Source organism: Schistosoma haematobium, chromosome ZW (assembly GCF_000699445.3).
Source record: "Schistosoma haematobium chromosome ZW, whole genome shotgun sequence".
NCBI lineage: Eukaryota > Metazoa > Platyhelminthes > Trematoda > Strigeidida > Schistosomatidae > Schistosoma > Schistosoma haematobium.
In genome coordinates, this window is record NC_067195.1 from 85,965,441 (window position 1) to 85,990,630 (window position 25,190).

General features: G+C 36.8%; 1 protein-coding gene across 1 annotated transcript; it reads left to right on the top strand.

The window, feature by feature from the left end:
- Positions 1–627: 627 nt before the first annotated feature.
- MS3_00004624 (uncharacterized protein) lies at positions 628–25,099 on the top strand. Its single transcript, XM_051212560.1, has 11 exons — positions 628–701; positions 2,579–2,682; positions 2,741–2,859; positions 2,924–3,025; positions 3,064–3,139; positions 3,818–4,019; positions 6,798–7,211; positions 12,854–13,108; positions 14,687–14,836; positions 19,421–19,516; positions 24,835–25,099. The coding sequence occupies exons 2-11, from the start codon at positions 2,615–2,617 to the stop codon at positions 24,994–24,996; spliced, it is 1,644 nt and encodes a 547-aa protein (XP_051072749.1). The 5' UTR covers positions 628–701; positions 2,579–2,614; the 3' UTR covers positions 24,997–25,099.
- The last annotated feature ends 91 nt before the right edge of the window (positions 25,100–25,190 follow it).

Below are 25,190 nucleotides of genomic sequence, written 5' to 3' on the forward strand. Positions count from 1 at the left end.
TCCTTTGGAGTTGCAGATGAAGCTGTCATCAGTATAGTTGATGTGGGTGGGTTGAAATGTCCGAGAGTACCGTTCAGCCAAAAGGTTAGCAGCGTCGCCGTCGTTAGGACCTAGCAGTTGAGAAAATCCAGTTTTGGCTTAACGAAGAGAGGCTGCATAACGGAATAAACTTTTCGGATTAGAGACAAATTTATCCATAAGTTTTGTCTGATACTGAAGCCTGTCTTCTCTTATAGCCTTCGTGCGTATGTTCCTTACGTGTCTGTATTGCATGTACGCTCCGTTGTTGTCAGTTCGTTTGTGTTCTGTCCAACAGTGCCTATTGCGGCTTAGCATGCGAAGACTGCGGTTCTTGATTATTGTAGGTTCCTTGTAGCTTTTGGGGAGCGTGTGAGGAACTGACTGCATTGTAGCACATGAGCAGTTAAAAAATCCAATGAGTATCCACATGTACTGTATTTGATAAAAGAATTACGAATAACGGAAACTCGATATAAATAATTCAACGTGAAACGTCTTATGACAATTATCTTGTGACATTAAGGTTTTTTTACTGTATTAGCTTAATCAATTTATCTTGTTTTGTTACATCAAATCTTTCTGCTTTGGTCATTGTTAAGAAGTACTTCTGTTTTCGCAAATATGAACTTTGACCTTATTGGGAATTCCCTTACAAAAGGATATAAATACTTTTGTGTTTAGTGAGTACCATTATGTTACACATGATCTTTTTGAAATTTTATAAAAATATGTACATTCTAAACGTAAATGAAAACAATACATGTTTGTTTAAAATTTCATACATCTAAAGCTATATATATACGCATATGCTTATAAACAAGTTTTATCATCTACTTCCAGGTATATTTGTCACAGAATACCAAGGATATATGTTATTCATCAATATATTTTTATTTTAAAATTGCTAACTATCTCTATTAACTGAGGGAAGCTGTATGCAATGCTACCAACTTTTAGTATTCATGGTAGTTTATAAGAATAGCCAGCCCAGCGATTTCATTTTTGTGGGAGTAAAGTTTCAGCTTTTTACTCAGAGCCGGGCACGTCATTAGCTTGATAATCCAATTTTGATTATAGAGCCTTATCAACCCTACTGAGTTAGCAGCCGGTAAAATGTGGGTATGTGCCCTTCTATTTAACTGACTGGAGGTTCAGATGCTCTTTTACTTGAAATAGAACGGGTATGTCACTCAAATGCTTGTTTAACATTGCCTTTTGCCCGTAGAACATTGCTTATAGAAGCAAAAACTAGGAATGCGTTGATAGTATTACGTTACATATTTTTTTGAATTAGTTTCTTTTCCAAAATATAAGCCTAAGCATAATGTTGTCGGTCTAGATGTTTATGCGTGAACCAGGATCAGAAACTTATATTTTAGAAAACTACAGCGTCGACTACTCATATATGTTTAAGAAGACAGAAGATAACACTTCAAAAAGTTTTTATTCGTAAAGGAAAGACGGCGATGTTTTCACAAATTCAGTACAAAATAACTAGTAGAATAGGTTCGAATTAAATGTCTAAATGTCCGTGTCAACATCTGCGATTTTGATTGTAATAGTCATATGAGTGAAACATCAACAGTAGTGGGAAGTAGTATTATAATGATAACAGCCATCATAGAAACACTTTGTAAAAACATTTAGGACAGTGAAACCAAGGCGTGAGGAAATTCGAAGAATTAAAGGATTATTGCTCCGAGACAATTCAGGAATTGTAGACTTCTTAATTGAAATTTATTGACTGACTAATCGTAATCTACATATTAATAGTTGGGTTATGCGATTCTAAAGTGGTCAGAATAACCAAATTGAAACCGTTGTTTCAATATGTTCTTAAATTTAATGCAATGCATTATATTTAATTTGCCACTTATCGACTTTATTCGCTATACCTGAACCATATATCTGCAGATCACTATCCTTAACTGATCTGTGTCAAACTATTGAGGGCCTAATCAAGTTAGACGGGAATGGTGTAACGAACAAACTAACTTCGAAGTCAAGGAGTGTAAATTCAGGGTCACCTCTTTCTAACTCTGCTCTTCTTTTTAGAAGGCAGCATCAATGTTATCTTGGTTGTCTGAGCGGAACATCTTACTGCCTTCATACCTCTATACAGTCAGCAGCACGATATTACCCTTAGATCTTAAGTTGCTGCTTTTATTTTTACCGTTCTCCAACCGATCTACTTGGAATGTTAGGACCTCGAGGAAATATTGTTCCAGCCAGTATACCGCGACTGGTTCATCACAGTAGGTAAGCCCGACCACCACATCACGGTAGCAGCAACGGTCTGGGTTTAGGCTTTGAATAACAAACTTATTTTGGACAGCTCTTTGATGCGATTGTCTTTAGGTTAATATAATCTGGTACATTTTGGTGTTCTCACTAGCGTTATCTACAATTACCAGTAGTATCTAGTTCCTGATTCTTGTTTTTTTAAACTAGTGCAGATATCTCTGAATAAACTTCAAGATGAATATACACTTTTGTAAATGATAAACACTTGACTATTTTTTCTGAAAAAACTAACCAATAGTACATAATACACAAGTTTTCTTTTCAGAGGTTTCTTTTAAAAAATCAAGTGATGGAAATAGAACGTAAAAATCATGATCAAACTAATTTCACTTCTGATCTACGTCTACTAGACTATCAGTAAGTAATTAAAATTATTAACCCTACTGTATATTTTTTCTTTTTGATTCTTTTAAAGATCAAAAAAGTTCTATAAAAATTCTTTCCAATTGTTGAGCAAATTATCTTTACATCATAAAGAAATTAAATCTATTTTAGAATATTCTCAAGATTTAAAATCAGTTCTCCTGACTGATGGTATGTGGTTTGATTGAGCTTCTGTTAAGTAACAAATATATATGATCTCTTTACGTATGTTTAGGCAAAAAATATCATCAAAAACTGTTCAAATTTCGTACATTGGTCGAATTGTTCAGTTCAAAAAAATCACAAATTGTAAATAAACAATTAAATCATGGGAATTGTACGTGACATTAAAATATGTTGTGATACTCTTTATAGGCGTAAAAGAGTTACAAAATCTACTGAAAAGTATTGAGGAAATTCTAACAGAATACAAAACAGAGGAGAGAATGATGTAAGTCACTTGACTTTGCGTGTTTTTTTAGTCTTTTATGAGGCTCAGTATTTTGATTATGGTATGGAATCCACAAATCTAAACACGGTTCATTAATTTAAAAATTAAAACTTAAACAAAAGTATATTGAGCAAATTAAGAATTGTGTTTTTTGTCCGAAAACACCAAACATCTATTGTCTACCTTGCAGCGCTGAATAAAATATGCTTTGATAGCTATTTTTGTATACTAATCTTAAGTAGGTTTTACTTTATTGCCAGTTCGTACACTGAACAGATTATTCTACAGGTTTCACTCATTATTTCTTAGACAGCTGGTATTTAGAAGCTATTTGTTGAACATTTCGTGCATGTTATCTAGTTTTGCAACAAATAATTACTAACAAGTGGATGAACTCCATGATAATGCTTTTACACACTACGGTGATTGATTTTAGCATACAGTTTGGATAAAGTATAGGTTCTTGAAATATCTCGAATTAGTTTGACTGAAATGTTAAAGGAAACATAAACCGACGTTGAAATTTTGCAGTTTTATTCATGCATTGCATAACAATATCATATCGATATTATACATTGATAAACATCTTGAACTCGTTATAACTTTTATGAACATTTAAAAAATGTTCTTAAACGGTTGCTTTTTGTATTTTTAAAAAAATCTTTTCCTAATTATTAGTGCTGAAGCATTACTTCAACAAGAAGTTGAATTATGGCAAGACTGTTTAAATATGGAGCATCGAATAAGTGTTTGGGAGAATGATTCAAAATGGCCAGATAAAATTAATTCAAAAATTCAAAATAGAGAACATTCAATTAATTCGTTGACACGTTTAAGTATTGGAAGTAAAAACTTACCAGCTGAAGTAAACGAATTTCAAGTAAGTATATTTCAGCAAATTGAAAATAAAAAATATACCGTTCCACATCGTCAGCTGTAAAGAGAATAAAACATTTTGACGGCACTCATTCTTCTATCATACATTAAATCCAGCCTAGCTGGTAATCCTGTATCATATGTTTTTGTAGTTTAAAAAAAACCAATAATCCGTGATGTATGTGTTGTCACTGTTCTGCATCATAATACAGTGTACAGTTTGGATAAGGGTGGGAAGTACTTTTGATGAGCATTTCAAAATTATACTTCTACATTGAACTCTATTCCAAGACAGCTACTACTTAAAAAGTTAATCAGCGTCTAGACAGACAGTTGGGTAACTAACTACCTATGTTCTTACTTTTCTGGAAGAGAATAGTACATTGTGTTTGGAGGAAAGTGTACAACGTCTCTACCGATTCAAGAAGATGTGTCACAAAGAGTTGTTCTTTCCCCTTTTCCGCTATCTTTTTTCTTGTATGTTCTGTCATTTTTCACAGAAAACACTTGTTAAATATGAGAATTATCTCACTTCTTACTTCCTTATATATCCCTTTAAAATGAATCATTTTGGTGTCTTTTTGAACGATGGTTTGCTGTTAAATTTCTCATAATGGGTTTTTTTGTGGAGATTTTTAGAAATTTCACAAGTTGAAATCATGAGCCAATTGAAGTTAGACATTAACACCGTTGGATGCCGGCTCAGTGGTCTAGTGGTTAAGTGCTCGCGCGCGAAGCCAGTAGGTCCCGGGTTCGATCCCCGCGGGGGGCGGGTTCGTGGATGCGCACTGCTGAGGAGTCCCGCACTAGGACGAAACGGCCGCCCAGTGCTTCCAGGTTTTCTATGGTGGTCTAGCTTCGATTGGCCCATGATTTCAACTTGTGAAATTTCTCATACTCAACCTTTCAAAATTTCAATTACAGCCCGAGACATGAATTACACTTAAACACTTTTTTGGAACCCCATAAAGTTTGTACTACTGAAGATTCTGCAATAAAAACAGTGTCTAAGGTCATTTATCTCGGTATAGGTGTGTCCTCTGGTCTCTTTTGGTCTTCTCATTGTTCTATTATTATCGAGGGAAGTTTTTCATCCGACTTTTGATACAAAGAAGCTGCATGCTTTCGGCATTACTCGACATTCAATGTTGTGATTTGTTAATTCTTTCATATTACTTACCATTAGTTATTGTTCTCCATTATGCTCATTCGAGCTATTGAGAAAAGATCTTGCTGTTTCTTAGAGAGTTTTGAAAGAAGTCTGTAAGTTGTGTGGTGAATCTTTTGAGGTCATTAATAATGTGGCTATAGATAGACATCTTAAATCTTACGAACTCCTGACAAGTGTTATCTAATCCTACACTAACCATCTACTTCGTTTATATCGCTAGTTTTGCAAATCTTCTGGTAGAACGAGACGTCAATACATTAGAATTCATACACACAAACAAAAATATAAAGGGCTATAATACTTTATCTTGTGAATATATACCATGTGTTGAATAGGTTGTTAGAAGTGATCTAATCAATAACTTGTATTCTTAAACATGTTCCGTATTAAAAGTTGTATAGATTCCAATCTTATTAAAAGCATTTCATTTAACTTCAGGTAGTTTATTAGCTTCATTTGTATATGTATGTATGTAGTTTCATTTTTTTAATTTTTGTTTTGTAAAAGAAGCTTGTTGAAGTACTTTGTACTGATAATTCTATATTGTACTAAACACATAGCATCGAATAAAATCATGACCACCATTGAAAACCTGTAAGCACTGGACGGCCGTTTCGTCCTATTATGAGACTCCTTAGCAGTGCGCATTCACAATCCCGCCCCTGGGATTCTAACAGAGGGCGTTCAGTCTCGTGCGCGAACGCTTAACCTATAGGCCACTGAAATGACCGGCATTCAACGGTGTCATTGGCTCACCTGCTGAATAAAGCCATTGATAATAATGATTATAGTAATAATAATGATAATGATGATAATAACTTGTGATAATGCAGTTTGGCATTTTATAATATGGTTGCATTTTGAGATGACAATATTACCTCTTCTATTAAATAAATGTAAAAAGAATATGAGTCATTGGATTTTTGTACAGCAAAATACTCACTCTTAGTACATTACGAAATCGATGGTACATACTGTTAAATACTTCATTCTTGAGACAGTACAATGATACTAATACACATAAGCTTTTAACTGATGCTCGATTAAAGTTTACCCATCACAGAAAAATCGTTTCCTGATAATTTTGTTCTTTTGACCATATTAATGATTTAGCTTGTATATAATACGAAAATAGTTTATCCTCTCATACTTAGCCAGTACTGTCGTACGATTACAGGAGGCATTTAAAACTTCACTCATCCAGGAAAATATATATAAGTTCGTCAAATAAAAAAAGTATAATATCACGCAATCGAAACTTTATTCAAATGCTTAACCCATCTGAATAGTTCTTCAGTTTATGCTTATATCAAATGTATAGAGGACTTACTCACTTACTTACTTACGTCTGTTACTCTTCATGGAGGAGTATAGGCTGAGCACCAGCACTCTCCATTCAACCCTGTCCTAAGCAATCCTTTCCAATTCTTTCTAGTTGTTATTCATCCTTTTCATATGTATAGAGTCATTCACATTACATGACAGTTCCTCTGATTCTTTTTTTGTTTCCATTCTTATGATTAAAAAGTATTCAGTAATCATTTAAAACATCAATAGATGTCAATTTATGTAGTAAAACATTTGGATATTACATTTCTTTTTGAATTATAGAACTTTTTAGATAATCATGGTGGACGAACTGGTGGTTGGACTGAAGATGAACATTTAAAATTTTTAAAATATTACAAAATTAAGAAATTCAAATATAAAAATGACTGTAAAGATCCTGAAAATGAAGAGTCCAATAATCCTGATCATGATCATCCTCATGAAGAAGAAGAAGAAAACGAATTGTCTACTTTGACAATAGATCATCATGAACAACAAACAATAAAAGATGAAAATTTAGATAAAATAAATAAAGATAATACTAATGTGAATATGAATGTATTACATGATGAACTTGCAAATATAATCATGACTAAAACACCAAAAGAAATAGCTGAACATGAAAAATGGTGGAAAGAATTTCAAAAATTTGAAAATGCAAAACGTAAAGCGATTAAAATATGGAGTGAAAATAGGGTATGATTTATAAAAATGTCATTATATTTATTGATTTATTATATATATATATATATATCAGAAGAGGTTTTGTAGCGATTGTAGTAATTTCAACAGTTCAGATCATGAGATCTGATACTAATTAACATATGCTCACTAGTGACTGGCTTCAAGAAGTATATCCTGAAGTTCTAGTGAGAAGCAGTGACCAGTGGAGTTCGACCAGGTCTGTTATACGATAGTAACTCACTGATGACAATGGTGAATGTGTCGCTCAATTTTGTGGACTAGTTGAAGTTAGACATTAACGCCATTGGATGCCAGCTCAGTGGTCTAATTGGTTAAGCGCGAGACTGATGGATCCTGGGTTCGAATCTCGCGAGGCGGAGTTGTGGATGCGTACTGCTGAGAAGCCCCACAATAGGACGAAACGGCCGTCCAGTGCTTCCAGATTTTCCATGGTGGTTTAGCTTCAATTGACTCATGATTTCAACTGTTGAAATATATATATATATATATATATATATATATATATATATATATATATATATATATATATACCATACAAAGTTAACTAATCATACTTCTATTCTATCAATCTAACTATTTTGGCAGATACATGTGAATGCTATAGCATGTTACACACATTCATTTCCAATCACTTTCGTATTTAGTAGTATGTCCATACCTGTGATAACTTTAATTTTAAAATATAATAAGCTCTAAGCAATTGATATGAACCTAACGAAAGAAAATGGAACCATTTATATATTCTATACTAATCATTGTTTTTACTCTATTCGAATTGGAATTTTTATTAGAATGAATTGGTTCATGACTTGAAATTTTTTGAAAGAAAAGATTTATAAACTCTTGCGAAATATCTAAACATTAGGCTACAGCATTCATGTACATATCCTAGAGCAAAAGTTGAAACCATAGTAATTGGAGATGAATATTAATCACTAAGTCGAAGTAAACACGATCCGATTACTGCTTATAGTCTTACTGCCTCTACCACTACGGGATTTGAATCGACAACAGCATCTCTGTGCTAATGTGGTGTGGAAACTCGAACTGATGTACGTACGTACGAAGTTCTACGTTGTTACTGACTGACTTTAAGTTCAAAATATAACCATTCTTAAGACCTTGATAAAGAGATGAACTTTACACACAATACTGTGTACACAAATGATGTTCTAAATTTAAGGATGGTGTAAATATTTGAAGTGTAAGTTAGTTTTAGGCGTATAACGTTTTGACAGGACTTTGTAAACTACATCTTAATACTCAGAATACACTATATGGTACCGATTAGGTAAATTAATCGTCTATGAATGTTATTCGAAAAAAAGGTAATTTTTTTCAGGAAAAAGACTCAGTCCTTCTTTGAGTTTTGATGACATATCTTTCTCAAACTTCAAAGGTTGCTTAATGACAAAGATTTTACTATTCGAAGTATGGTTTATTTTTTATTGTCGGGACAGTACACCAAATCGAAACAATTAGTAGTACCATTTTATGTTACTTAGTGACAGTAAGTATTTTCAGCAGATATGAAATCAAATCTATTCGGGAATCATTAGCTGGATGTACCTGCATCTGAGTTAATGTTCACTCTGGGACTCGAACCCGGTACCGTCCGCTTTAAACTACATCGGGTTATCCACTCAGATACTGAGTCCTCATAGAACGGAACGTACTTCCTGGATTCCATTGTTATCCACTATCCATATTTGCAATATCGAAGTAATACACGCAGGATACACATATGCCAACAAGTGACTGATCAACTGCAGTCCTAAATATCAATCCGAAAATTCAAACAATACCAAGTGAATTTAATTAGTAGTAATATTTTATATTACTTATAAATAGTAAGTAGTTTCAACACGTATAAAATTGAATCGTGATATCAGTTCGAAAAATGTTAAAAAATCCAAGTTCATTCATGTGATTTGCTTATGATTTAAGAATAATCGGGCATAATTAAATCTTGACCTTCTTAGCTAATCACCATCCAAATCTTATATTTGACTATATTTCAAATTATGTATTCCATTTACTCAACAATTTATTCAATACCTTAATTACATCATAACTCATGAAATTATCTTTTCATTGAAATTTTTAAAAAACTATGATATCAGGCATTTCTATAGCACTAACAAACGTATATCAAACTCTTTACATTGAGAAAAATAGTCAGCCAGTCAGCTATAATTTACGAACAGGCACATATATGCATCGGTCCAAGTTGTCATACCTCATTAACACAACATGATGAACACCAAATTCATAGGAGCATTTACTTCAACGGCAGTATTATATGTAAAAGAGTGTATATAAGCATCTAATACAGGGAGAAAGAATTAGTTCAAAGGAAGAAGGGTACAAAGTAATTTTAACTTCACAGTTTAAAGCAAGACAGCGAGTGTATACACCAACACCAGTCTGATCAGCCCTGATGAATTGGTGTCTGACGAAATCTCAGCACGGATTCGAAAAGCTCGTTTGGCTTTTGCCAACTTACGTCACCTATGGCGAAGGCGAGATATCCGTCTATCAATAAAAGGACGAGTATACTGCGCGGCAGTCCGTTCTGTTTTAATTTACGGCAGCAAAACATGGCCATTAAGAGTAGAAAACACTCGTAAGCTACTAGTATTTGACCACAGATGCCTTAGAAATATTGCTGGCGTCTGTTGGGATCACCGGGTAAGTAATAGTGAGGTTAGACGCAAGGTATTAGGGAATGATGGTAAATCAATTGATGAGGTTGTGAATCTTCATCGACTGAGATGGTTGGGTCACGTGTTACGTATGCCCGAACACCGATTACCACGACGTGCAATGTTAACCGGTGTTGGAGATGGTTGGAAGAGAATTAGGGGCGGCCAAACCAAAACGTGGCATCAGTGCTTGAAGTCACTAACTTCTAGTCTGAGCCATGTTGGTAGATGCAGACTACTTAGTTGGGGTCCACGTGACTATCGTAACCGATGGTTGGAGACTCTTGGTGACATGACTCGGAATCGATCACAATGGCGTCGGTGTATACACTCCTTGTCTTCCCTTAAACTAATAGATTAAAATCGCTTCATATCTTCCTTTCTACGTACTAATTCTTTCTTCCTGTACTGTATCCTTATATGCAATCTTTCCTTTATATATTACCACCATTGAGTTAACTACTTCTATGAATCTGGTGTTCGTATTGTTGTTGTTAATGAGGTATGGCAACTTGGACCGATGTATATATGTGCCTGGTCCTACGTTGTAGCTGACTGACTGACTGACACCTACACCATTGTGATTGATTCTGAGTCATGTCACACAGAGTCCTCTAACCAATGGTTACGACAGTCACGCAGACCCCAACCAAGTAGTCTGCATCTATCAACATGGCTCAGACCAGAAGGTAGTGACTTTGTGGACTGATGCCATGTTTTGGCTTGACCACCCCTAATTTTCTTCCATCTGTCTCCAACACTAGTCAACATTGCGCGTCGCGATAATCGATGTTCAGGTATACGGAATACGCTGAGAAAAAAAAACAAAAGTTAACTAACTTATCATAGATAACTATTTCATTTATTCAATAACCAACTAACTAACCAACTATCAACAAAATTCCATTGACAATCAATCAATAATTGAACATAAAACAAAAGGAGTAACAATGTAACGTTTTAATGAACACTGTCATATAATCATTGCTCGCTTTTCTTTTTTCGAGTCTTATCGATTTATTTTTAAGAAAAGCAAAAGTTGAATAAAGAAGTTTTTCTGTTGCCTAGATGATTGAAACAAAAAGTGTGATAAAGTATCACTTCACTGATTTTTTGCATGTAAACTATTGAAAAAACAAAATTGAACAAAGAATATTTAAATATGCATTTGAGTAGTATATGATAAAGGAACCGAGCTATACTGGCTGGAACAATAGTTCCCCAAGGTCCTACCATGTCAGACAGGTCTATTGTAGAGCGGTAAGACTAAAAGCAACAAACCCAAGGTCTGATGGTGAAGTAGTACTGCTGACTGTACAGAGGTGTGAAGGCAGTAAAGTGTTTCCTCCAGACAACCAGCATAGCATCGATGCTCCTTCCCACAAGGAGGGGTGGAGTTAGAAAAGGTCGACCCTAAAAATGCACACCTCACCTTACCTCACGGATATCCGTCTCCGGCGGTAAGGTCCCAAAAAGTACGGAGCTAACACAAAAATTACTCATAAAAAGGTCGTGTGTGACCGACCTCAAGCAGTTGTCCGTTGGGCACTGCGGTCACGCTCCCAGGTCACTAAGACCACCTCTAATCCAATTTCCTTTTCAGGTACCTCCAGAAGAACCCTTCCACGGTGTGGGCAACCGAGAAGTGATAACCGCCCTCATACCTTTAACAGCACTCAAGACCACTGTATTCATAACTAATATATGATTAAGTCATTACAGTTAGATAAGATATACTTCTGCCTATTATGGAGTGAGTGCCTTACTAGTCTGATACTGTTCAAGTATGTAGAACTTTTCACCTCTTCCAGAACTTCTCCATCAAAATGTGATTTTATTGCTACTTGGTGTGTGTTGTATTTCTGAATGTAGTAACATAGGAAAAATTAACAGAAGCACAGAAATGGTGTTCTTTTTTAAGAAACTGAAAATGCACTTATTGAGAACTGGAATTTTTATCGAGAAGATGTTTTGCGTGATCTGATAAGTTATATTGTTGAAATAGAGGTGACATTTACTTCGAAAGAAGTCAAGTAAATGATCAACAAAGAAGGAGTCAAAATAAAAGTATAACTGAAAAATTGAAGGTTCAGATCATGGTAGAAGTTAAATGGCTTTACTTTACATACGTAGTTCTGACTTATCTAAACATATGGGAAAAGCTTCGGCAATTAGAATCTCACCATCTCTGGTAATTTTCTACTTACCTTTTGGATGACTTTAAAAGTTGTATCTGTTTTGATTGGATGACCCTTGTTCACGAGCTGACAGAACTAACTTCAATTAATTAATGATAAGACGCGAATATATTTGCAAAGCATCAATGACTCCTTTCATACGGATGATTTTCATTGAAAGTCAGAAATCCATTTCAGTACGGATATCTAGTGAAAAGAACGATTAATTTTTGTCCGTGTACGCTTTTGGTGATTGTTCAATTTTATTGAAATCATTTACTGATCAATATTAGTCCACCACTGAAAACCTGGAAGTATTGGTCAGCCGATTCGTCCTAGTATGAAACCTCTCAGCAGTGCACATCCACGATCCCACACTCGAGACTCGAACCCGGGACCTATGAGTGCTTAATCGCTAGATTAATTAGCTAACATTGATTAACTTTAATGTCTTACTGCGTGGTCATCTTTTATTGTCTTCGGTGGATAACTGACTTACACCTGATACGGTTGAATTCAACTGGTCGCAGCTTCTCACTAGAACTCCATAAATCTCCTCTCGGGCACGTGATGATTATCAGTACTGTGCTCACTAGTGAATAGTTTCGAGAGGGAATTCTCTCTATGTCACGATCATCGTTCTAGTGAAAAGCCTCAATCCGTAGATTTCAGTCGTGTCAGATGTAGTTTTATAAGAATCATTCAATATCAATCAAATTACATACTTGAATAATTTAAAAACTTTTTTCAGCGTTTAAATATGCAAAATAGAAAACAATGTAAAGAGAAAAATGATGATAATGATAGTGATGATGACGCAATGGGAAAGAATCATCAATCTCATATCAAACAACATTTATCAATCAGTCAATTAGAAGCTAGAAAAGCTGAATTAGAACAATGGCGTAATCAAAGAGAAGAAATAAAGAAACAAGAAGAATTATTAAAGAAAAAAATTGAAAATCAATCAAAACAAGCTGAATTAGAATTGAAACGAAAAAGACAGGTATAGTTTTTTCATGACTAAATGGTTCAGCAGATAACCCAGTCTATTGCTTTTAAGTTATTTTACTAGCTTTAATGGACTTTAATGGATGATAACAGAAGGAACATGGGTATTATTTCTTTAGTGTATATCAATGGGAAGTGATACTCAAAAACTGAGGTATTTCTAAGTAAAGATGAATAGTAGAATCCAGGACGCGTGTTTCGTCCTATTTGGGGACTCGTCAGCTGGATGTACCTGCATCCTAGAGTTGATGTTCACCCTTGGAATCAAACACAGTACCGTTCGCTTCAAACTCCGTCACATCATTCATTTAGCTCCTGAGTCCTGATAGCCATCTGCTTTTGCAATAGGGTGAAGTTATATTCACATGGTGTTGTTTAATTATATCTTTCCACTATCCATCTTTGCTTATAAAACTTGTAACTCCGGGCAATATCGAAGCAGTCCGCACAGGATGCACATATGTCAAAAAGAGACTGATCAATTGCAGTCCATCTGAGTGTTGTAAGAGGTATTTAGGAACGTGTCATTTCCAAATAAGTCATACTGTATAACAATTAAGTGTAGGCTATGATAACCTGCGAATATTACATCATAATGTGAAATAAAACTGTTTATTGATGAACAGAGGAGTTTTTGATCCATTGACTTTGTAATTTTCCAGTATTGCTGAAAGCACTGGAAATCCGCTATTTCCATGCCAGAGATTTCCTAACCACCTACTTTCGTTTTATAAAAGTTATCATTGCTACATATGCTGGTGTTTTCTTTGTTGTTGTTAAAGGAAACGGCTTACTGAAATCACAATTCAATGGAATAGGGAGTACATCTGTGATATCTGACTTAAATTTCCATATTTTTCAACTTACTGGTACCTTATTGATTAGGCTGTCATCTTAAAACTTCAAAGAGTAACAGTTCTACTCAACTTAATTAAATCGAGTTTAGAAAAAAAGATCAACCATACCACTATCCATAGATTGTGAAATATCAAATCAGTATACTTAACAGTCAACATTGTAGAGTCAGTTAATTAAAACAAATTTTAATTCATAATTGGAAAACAAAAAGTTTAAGGTTCGAAACTGTCAACCAATAATCGATACAATCAAGAACGAGTCAAGTTGTATTGATTTGTTATATCCTCAATGCAAACCGATCAATACTTTTTTTATCATGTTCATTTACATACATTCAACGTTGAAGTTCAATTCTAGTGACAGTGTTGTCGTGTTTTTTCCTATTGTATTCCAAACATTATGCATACCTACTTACTTATGCCTGTTACTCTCAATAGGGTATAGGCCGCCCACCAGTATTCTCCAACCCTATCTGTCCTGGGCCTTCCTTTCTAGGTCTATCAAATTTTCTTTCATTTTTCTCATGTCTGTCTCCATTTCTTGGCGTAATGTATTCTTTGATCTTCCTCCTCCTGAAGCTCCTCTGGAGCTACTGCCGGCCCCAGACCCGGATAAAGAAGGAGGGTTGGGTATGGGGTTACCGAACTCATCCCGTAGAAAACTAGCTCGCTAAGAAAACACTAACATATATTTTGTGTATTTGTTATTATTCAAGGCGAAAATTCAACATAAAATCTCTTTGTATAAACAAGAGAAAATGGCCAAGAAATTAACTACCCTCCATCAATTGAAGATTCAAACAGAAATGGAACAACTAAGCCGTCAACAAAAAATTAATGAAGCCGCTAGTCGAATTGAACAGAGAGTAAACTGGGTTTTTTTAAATTCTTTTTGTATTTGTGACTTACTAATGATTCTATACTGTTTTGTATTTCCTAATAATGGCACCATAATGAAAATCTTCATGTCAGCATTCTATTATCTTAAGAATAATATTGTCACAAAAAATATATATATCAGAAGGGGCCTTGTGGGGATTTTAGTAATTTTAATAGTTGAGATTATGAATCAATTGAAGATAGACCACCATGGAAAACTCCAAAGCACCAGATGGCTTGTTGTGGGATTTCTCAGCAGTGTGAATTCATGATCTCGCCTCGCCATATAAGAGTCCAATACCTATCAGTCTGGCACGCAAGCGTCTAACCACTAGATCACTGAGCCGGCATCCAACGGTGTTAATGCCTAAATCCAACCAATCCACGAAACTGAGCAGCACATCCACCGTTGTCATCAGTAAGTAACTATCTCACAACAGACCCGATTGAACTCTACTGGTCACTGCTTCTCACTAGCTGAGTACTGAAGAAGTTTTTCTGAAACCACGTGCACCATTCAAACTGGCTGCCGTCAACGCTCGCACACTTATGCAGGTTGGACAACAGAAAGGGCTGGCTATGTCTTTGGAAAGTCTTAATATCGATGTTTGCTGTCTATCTGAGACCCGTATTCAAGACTCTGGTGAAGTACAACAAATTCGCTCACCAACTGTCGCTTCGAAAGCTTGTTTTACGTGCGTTTGTCCGGGGACCCTGTGGCATCTTCGTCTGGTCTACTGGCGTTGGTGTCGCACTAAGCGCTAGAGCTGAGGCAGCACTAGTCGATTGGATCCCCATTAACAGTCGGTTATGTGCTGTTAGATTAGAGTTCCATCAAAGTGAGAAGAAATCGGCGTGAGAAACGATGTCTTTTCGTCATCTCCGCCTATGCCCCGACAGATTGCAGCCCGGATGCAATCAAGGATGAGTTTTACCACCAGTTATCTGTTCTTCTCCAGAAAGTGCGCTCGACAGATATTGTAGTACTAGCCGGAGACTTTGTAGTGTTAGTCATTAATTTTAGCCCATAATATATCTTATTCTAGTTTCCGGACATTCCATTCTATTCATTCTACTTGAGTCATGTTTTGACCTTGTTAATTATTCGCTTGTCAGTTTTGACTGTTTTTATATGAGCGTATATGTGTGTGCCCATCTTATCGCATTAATCACATGTCTGTAGTTTATTTTGTCTGACTATAAATATTGAGTAACGCTTAATTAAAATGGAGTTGGCTTCCCAGCCATCTTCCATACGTGTCATTTTTGCTTTGCTATGCTTCATTCGCTTCGTGTACGAAATATATGTATTCTTAAGTCAATTCTCGTAATTCGACTTATTTAATATCGTTATTGGATAACGCGATTTACGTCGACGATGAAACACGAGAATAAGGTGATAGCAAACATTCGTACACTCTAAATTGGAGTCAGATCCACGGGCCATTACAACTTGAATGCTCAGGTAGGGAGTCTAGGCACAGAAGAGAGTCGTTTAGGTGGCACAGTCATCGCCGATGTGCCACCTGGCGTCCTCCCTCTGCATCTCAAGCCTGGACTCAGATTGATCACATCGCGATCATCTACCGCTGGTGTGGTTGTGTACAAGATTGCCGTTCCTTTTGGAGTACGTATCTGGACTCTGACCATGCCTTGGTCTGCGCCAATCTTACCTTACTTTTCAGTGGACAACGAAGTGACCGTCACCAACGGATTGATGTTGGCAAGCTGGTTGCAACTTCTGTTGCAAGTAAGTATCGAACCGAGCTAGCTTCTAGGCTAGCTACCATTCCACCGAAAAGCATAGATGAGCATTGGTTGCAATAGCATGACGCCATGAAAATGGCGGGTACAATCAGTTGTGGGTTTGCGAAACGTCCCGCTTATAAGCACTGGGTTTCTACAGGTTCCTTACAACTCGTTGAAGCCCGTCGGTCTACTCCGGGTGACCGTCAGTTTGACCAAAAACGAAGGATGTTACGTAATGGAATTGGGCAAAGCTTGCTTAAGAACCAAGAAGCCTGGCGGTCGGAGCGTGTTAATGAGCTGGAAGCAGCAGCTGCATCTGGTAATTACCGGAAGCTCTTCCAACTCATCCGAGCCACTGGCAGCAAGAAGTCTGGTGTGAGCGAAACAATCTGCGAGGATGACGGAATGCCAATCACTAAGATCAATCGACGTCTTGGACGATGGGCAGAATTTTTCGAAGGGCAGTTCAGCTGGCCTGCTGCTCCGGCAACATCGGTCAGACTGTCCTGCCCTCCATGGCCGGTGGCGACTGATCCACCAAATGAGGTGGAAGTCCGCAAGGAACTCCAACTCTTGAAGCGTTACAAATCACCTGGCCCAGATGACTTACCTCCGGCTCTTTTTAAAGATGGTGGTGACTTTTTGACTAAGGAATTGACGACGTTGTTTACAAAGGTTTGGGAACTAGAGAGTGTACCAACGGCATGGAATGAGTCAATAGTTGTCCCTATCTTTAAAAAGGGTTCACGTCCTTCCTGTAACAACTATCGGGGGATAAGTCTACTTCCGATTGCGTCCAAGCTATTGGCTTCCATCATACTTCGTAGGTTGTTCAAAACCCGAGAAAGATTGACTGGCGAGGAGCAGGCTGGGTTTCGTTCTCACGATTCCTCTTCAACTTCGCCATCGACGACATTCTGGAGACAGCTCTGATGAATGTAAGTAATGGTGGTGTGGATCTGTTGCCTGGAGAAAGACTTCTCGACCTTGAGTATGCGGACGATATTGTCTTACTGTGCGATAATGCCCAAGGCATGCAATCCGCACTTAATCAGTCGGCAATCAATGTCCGTATGTACGGTATGTGCTTTGCACCTTCGAAGTGCAAAGTACTTCTACAAGACTGGCAGGATTCTGATGCTGTACTCACTTTGGGTGGTGAGCAAATAGAAGTAGTCGAGAAGTTCGTGTATCTGGGTAGCTGCATAAGTGCTGGTGGGGGTGTGAGTGATGAGATCAATGCACGTATAGTGAAAGCCCGAGCGGCTTATGCCAATCTGGACCACCTTTGGCGCCTTCGTGATGTTAGTCTGGCTGTAAAACGTCGGATCTACAACGCGTCGGTGAGAGCAGTTTTGCTCTATGCTTGCGAAACCTGGCCTCTCCGAGTTGAGGACGTAAGACGACTCTCTGTGTTCGATCATCTTTGTCTCCGAAGGATTGCTGGCATCCAGTGACAACACCATGTTAGTAATGCAGAGGTTCGGCATCGTGTGTTCGGGCACAGAGACGATGATGCAATTGGCGTCACCATCTTGAAACACCGACATCGGTGGCTTGGACATGTTCTACGAATGTCATCCCAGAGAATTCCACGTCGTGCATTATTTGCCGACTGTGGGACTGATTAGAAAAATCGGGGAGGTGGTCAGTATATGACATGGTGTCGTGGCATGAAAGAAAGCTGTAAGGGACTGGCTTCTGTTGGTCCTTCACGACTCCCTGGCTGGGGTCCGAGAGATGGTGCTACACAGTGGTTAGAGACGTCATCAGATATGGCTTAGAATAGAAGCCAGTGGCGATCCTGCTGTAACCTTTTACTTTCCTCATAAAAGGTGGTTGTATCTCCCTTAACTGAAGGATTTCTTCTGATTGTACCTTCCCGTTCCCCCATTTTTACGATTATTATAACACCACCTTACATCAATCTCTTCGTTATCATTCTCTCTTTTTTTCCTTCCCCTTAAATTCTCATTGTTTTGTGTGGCGCATATATATTTGGTGCCCCTTTTGTACCAATATTTATGTGTTCAAATAAATAAATAATAATAAGCTTCAATTGACTCATGATCTCAACTATTAAAATTACATATGAAATTATTAGTTATTTTGTTAACTACATAAATCATGATGAAAAACAAATTTATTACCAACACACGTCAATATATCGAGTCCCGAGTACGGTGTCGTGGATACGCACTGCTGAGAGATCTTTTACTAGAACAGAAGTGGTTATCCAATGCTTCCAGGTATTCAATGATTGTCTAACATTAATCAGCTTATGATTTCCACAAAAATTCAATATGTCTAGCTAAAAATAATCAATCAATTATGCTTCCTAATAAAGCGAATTGATAATGATATATATATATCATATTGGAATTGAAATGTCTAGCTGTCATATCAGATTATACATATATATTCCCTAGTTTGAAATGAACCGTATTTATTCCTATTGAGATACATATTTAGCATAGTTCCAATATAAACACAAAACATTTGGCTCGGATACGAGTACCAGGAAAATGTGATTAACTATAGGATGGTATCACATATTACTATTGATGATTGTTAATTACAACAATAATCATAATCATAAATAAACTAAACAAAAATGTTTTTGTAAATCTTGTCAATTATTTCCTTACGCATGTTACTCCTCGTGAAGGAGTATAGACCGCTCACCAGCATTGTAATAGTTTTAGTAGTTCTCCAAGTTTCAGCTCCGTACAGTAGAACTGTGTTGACGTTCGTATTGAAGATTATAACTTTGATATTGGTTGAAATTTGTCAACTACTGTTTGTTTTCTTTTCTTTCCTAGACAATTAATCAACTAAACCAATTATCTGCTCGCAAAAAAGCTAAAGAACAGTCAGAAATTCCTCGACAAGAATTATTAGAACGAATTCCAATACAGGTTAGTGACTAGTTGGTTACTCAATCTGATAAAACAGATCACAATCATACTTACTTACGCCTGTTACTCTTTGTAGAGGAGTATAGGCCGCTCACCAGCATTCCTCATCCAACCCTGTTCTGGGTAATCCTTCCCAGCTCTTTCCAGTTGTTATTCATCCTCTTCATATCCGCTTCCGATTGCCGACGTTATGTGTTCTTTGGCCTTCCTCTCTCCCGCTTCCCTTCAGGATTCCAAGTTGGGGCTTGCCTCGTGATGCAGTTTGGTGATTTGCGTAATGTATGTCCTATCCATTTCCATCGTCTTTTCCTAATTTCTTCTTCAGCTGGAAGTTGGTTTGTTCTCTCCCACAGAAGGCTATTGCTGATGGTATCCGGCCAATGGATGTTGAGTATCTTGCGTAGACAGCTATTTATAAATACTTGTACCTTCTTGATGATGGTTGTTGTAGTTCTCCAAGTTTCAGCTCTGTACAATAGAACTGTTATGACGTTCGTATTGAAGATTGTGACTTTGATATTGGTTGAAAGTTGTTTTGAGTTGCATATTGTTATATCCGAGTTGAGATTAAGTTACAGGTAACTTCCGAGGACTATTCATGGACTAATATTCTTATTGTATAACTACTCAACAATTACACTATGTATATTTATATTCCTCTTATTATAAGCTTTATTTTGACCTATAACTTATTATTGTACGATTTACGGTTCTTAAGTTATGTTCAGCTCATTAACTACTGCCTCCCACATTCACAGCCACTTTTTGGGCTTATTTGTGTACAAATATTATTTCCTATTTTATGGTACGTTGCGGTCTGTGTGATTGATATATAAACTAAGTATGCTTGAAATAAACGATCTGCTCTGATTCTGGTCTGATCTGCTCTGATTCGGAAGCTGGTATCTTGTTCTGGACTCAAGTGGAAGGGCTCGTAGGACATAGGACCAATAAGGACACTAAACTGCCCACACTGGTTAAACGTCATTGGTTGGCCTAGTGTGAAGATTCGTATAAGTCGTATCCGGATTGGTAGATAAGTCGTGTGATCGAAAAGTCAGACATCCAAGGTCATAACAATTGGCGACGGGGTTTTTGGCAAAAACAAAATAATTGGGAGACGCAAGGTCATAACAACTGACGACGGGGATTTTGGTGGCAACAAAGAAATAATAATAATACAAGTGGTGACTCAGATTTTGGAAATAAATTAGCTGTATAATTGCCGGTGATTTTTGGAGCTAATATTATTGGCAACAAAAAAAAAAAAATGTCGATTTCTTTCGAACAGTTGCGGTTAATATTACAGCACCAGCAGAAGATGTTTGCCTTGCAACAAGAGCTATTTATAACAGTTTTGGGCAGACTTTGCATTCAAGCAGAAAATAAGAAATCTATATATCATGCAGATAATGGTGCAGCAATGGACAATTCAGAAGCATATCCTGTGGAGGATTCACATCCCCTTATACCTGAATCAGAACGTAATATTTGTAACGTATCCGGCTCACAGCAAGAAAATACTGTTCTAAATGCTCATGAAGTTGTGACAATACCAGATGATCAAGAACCAGATCCTGTAGATGAAGCCCAGAGTCCAGAATTGAATGAAACGCTACTGGTTCTGTCTAGCTCTGAAAATAAACTCCAGCTCGAACAAAATTGTGATCCACGTGCTATTAGTCGAGAAAGCTGTGGGGACTCGTATTCAGAAAATAACTGGAGCAACACGATGAACCCAATTGTACCAGATGTTACTCGAAGTCACCGGAAGACAGAAATTGATATTGAGTCGACTTATCCGATTTCTAATGACAATGTACCAAATATTGGTTCTCAGAATAATACATATAATTTTAATGAAACTTCTTATAACAATGAAGAAAATATGTCGGCTGTTTCAAATGATGGTCAAAAATCTAATTTAATTTTGTTAGGCGTTGACTTTCTTAATGACTCATTATCTACTAACGAGATTCATAATGAATTTGGAAGTAATGACCTCAAGTCGATGGTCGTTCATCATCATCTAGTCATTTTTAGTGGATTCTCCAGTCAATACAAGAAACATGGTTTAAATAAAGTCCTACTAGTTGTAATTTGGAGCCATAAGGACCCAACATTATTTCGAGGAGGAGGAGAATGTCGAGGAATTTAAAGTCACATAATTCTTTTTTTTAATCAGAATCTAAAGTTGGAATTTTCAAAAAAAAAAAAGGGGGAGGTGTTATATCCGAGTTGAGATTAAGTTACAGGTAACTTCCGAGGACTATTCATGGACTAATATTCTTATTGTATAACTACTCAACAATTACACTATGTATATTTATATTCCTCTTATTATAAGCTTTATTTTGACCTATAACTTATTATTGTACGATTTACGGTTCTTAAGTTATGTTCAGCTCATTAACTACTGCCTCCCACATTCACAGCCACTTTTTGGGCTTATTTGTGTACAAATATTATTTCCTATTTTATGGTACGTTGCGGTCTGTGTGATTGATATATAAACTAAGTATGCTTGAAATAAACGATCTGCTCTGATTCTGGTCTGATCTGCTCTGATTCGGAAGCTGGTATCTTGTTCTGGACTCAAGTGGAAGGGCTCGTAGGACATAGGACCAATAAGGACACTAAACTGCCCACACTGGTTAAACGTCATTGGTTGGCCTAGTGTGAAGATTCGTATAAGTCGTATCCGGATTGGTAGATAAGTCGTGTGATCGAAAAGTCAGACATCCAAGGTCATAACACATATGTTGTTCAATTGTAGGAATGCGGCCCTTGCTTTGCCAACACCTGTATCTTCTGGATGATGGCTTTCGTAGTTCTCCAGATTTCCGCCCCATACAGTAGAACTGTCTTGACATTTGTATTGAAAATCCTGACCTTTATGTTATTTGACAGCTTTTTTTATTTCCAGATGTTCCTCAGTTGTAAATATGCTGCTCTTGCTTTACCGATCCGCGCCTTCACATCTGCATCAGACCCACCATGTTCATCTATGATGCTGCCCAAATATGTAAAGGTTTTTACATCTTCCAAATCTTCTTCGTCAATTGTGATTTGATTGTTGTATGCTGTGTTGTATTTCAACATACACAAAGGGAAAACTAAGGTCCTCAAATTCAAAGCGGAGAACAGCAATCCAATCACTCTTCATGGCGAAACTCTGGAAGATGTAGAGTCCTTCACATACCTGGGAAGCATCATCGATGATCAAGGAGGATCCGATGCAGACGTAAAGGCGAGGATCGGCAAAGCAAGGGCCGCATTCCTACAATTGAACAACATATGCAACTCAAAACAACTTTCAACCAATATCAAAGTCACAATCTTCAATACGAACGTCATAACAGTTCTATTGTACAGAGCTGAAACTTGGAGAACTACAACAACCATCATCAAGAAGGTACAAGTATTTATAAATAGCTGTCTACGCAAGATACTCAACATCCATTGGCCGGATACCATCAGCAATAGCCTTCTGTGGGAGAGAACAAACCAACTTCCAGCTGAAGAAGAAATTAGGAAAAGACGATGGAAATGGATAGGACATACATTACGCAAATCACCAAACTGCATCACGAGGCAAGCCCCAACTTGGAATCCTGAAGGGAAGTGGGAGAGAAAACATTGCTTCGGATAATAGAAGCACATATGAAAACGATGAATTACAACTGGACGGAGCTAGAATGGATTGCCCAGGACAGGGTTGGATGGAGAATGCTGGTGAGCGGCTTATGCTCCTTCACGAGGAGTAACAGACGTAAGTAAGTAGGTAATGCTGTGTTGTATTGGAGAATCTTGCTTTCCCCTTTGTGTATATTGAGACCTACTGCTGCTACACTAGTCGTCTTCTTCTGCATTTGTTGTAGAGATGGCGATAGAGGAGCAAGATCATCTGTGAAGTCTAGGTCGTCCAGCTGAATCCTAGCTACCCACTGTATCCCGTGCTTCCCATCAAATGTTGACGTCTTCATGACTCAGTCGATCACCAGGAGAAAGAGAAAGGGTGAGAGTAAGCAACTTTGCCTGACACCGGTCTTTACCTCGAACGAGTCTGTCAATTGTCCTCCATGCACAATTTTGCAGTTTAATCCATCATAGGAATTCCGTATGATATTGACTATCTTCTGAGGCACGCCGTAGTGTCGAAGGAGCTTCCATAGTGTTGTTCTGTCTCCTAAGCTTCTAGGTAAACCTAATAAAAAATAATTTCTTATTCCAGTATTCCATATTTCCTCAAATCAGATCTTGTATGAATAATCTTTTATTTCAACAATAATACTAATATTAGGTCAACAATTCTAGGACTTGCATTGACAAGTATGGTATGAAAAACTAGACCGATGAACCTATGTGCCAGGTTTTAATTTGCATATAACCAACTGATCACTCCTCTTAATATGATTGATTTCTGTAGCTAGTGAACATCAAACTTCACTGTAGATTTCATATATTTTGTGCTTTGATTAGAATTGGTTTACGAACTACATTTCTGGCTTTAAGACACATTAATTTGTATGAAGACCAGTTATACTACACTTAATGCCTAAACTGTTACGTCATTGATCTTTCTACTCACTTTTGTGAAGAGGATAATTTGTCTAATCCAGATTAAGACCTTGATGTGATAGACTGACTGGCTTAACCTTTAGGTTAGTATGCGTGAGTTCAAAGTGAGAACAATTGCTTGTGGTAGGGAGATGAAAACTATTTTATCACCTGATTGACTGACAAGAACGCCAGTGAGAGAGAAGACTAGTCAACTGGAACACTAGTCGATTTATTCTCAATTCTGATCTGGTTACTGATTTCCAGATCAGTGTAAAGTGAGAAACATGAATAAATAGATGACTAACCTGACCACAACGTACAATAATTAGGAAAATACAATTATGTCCAAAACTGGAGATTAACATAGGAAATAGAGTACAAAATAATACGTTTAGATTACAATAGCTTTGGAACAAAGAGGGCTATGGCAATGAATCCTACATCAAACGAAAGCTTATGGTTTGTAGAATAGACTAGGGGCAAAAATAAATGTTACTGTTTTACAAACTTTAAATGAAATGAAATAACGTCCCCCCCTCCAACAGTAGCTTCCGTACTTTGTCAAGGTTTCTTGTTTCTCTCTTCAACATCATAAATCGAAGTAAACAGAACAACATTGAAACCCATAATCTACTGGTTGAAAGTAGATTACTTGAACTACAATACTCTACATTTAGTTCTTATAACTGTAAAGTTTATCGTCACTTTCGTAATCCTTTTTTTCACTACTTCTCATTATTATTATTATTAAATAGACTAATATACAAGTTACACGTGATCCACAACGTTTATGTCAATTAACAAAAGGATGGGAAATTCGTTTAACTCAACCAAAAACACAAACTATTATTCATCAAGGTCTTAATTTAAGTGTAAATACTGGTAGAATGATACCACAATGGAGAAGAAATTTATGAATTTAATAGATTTTATTGCTCATGGTAACTATTTCTTTCTTTGTCTTTTGCTAAAAAACAAAACTGTTTTATTGATTTAAACAAAGAATTCATATCATCATTATTCGTCTTGATTTTTTCTTGTTTGGTTGATACTACTTATTTGATGGTACATATTACAATGAATTTGTGTAGTTACTATGTATATATACTGC

Coding starts and splice junctions, on each gene's coding strand:
- MS3_00004624 (XM_051212560.1), top strand. CDS start 2,615: ATGGAAATAGAACGTAAAAATCATGATCAAACTAATTTCACTTCTGAT. Junction 2,860..2,923: donor ATCAGTTCTCCTGACTGATG/GTATGTGGTTTG, acceptor ACGTATGTTTAG/GCAAAAAATATCATCAAAAA. Junction 19,517..24,834: donor TAGAACGAATTCCAATACAG/GTTAGTGACTAG, acceptor ATTATTAAATAG/ACTAATATACAAGTTACACG.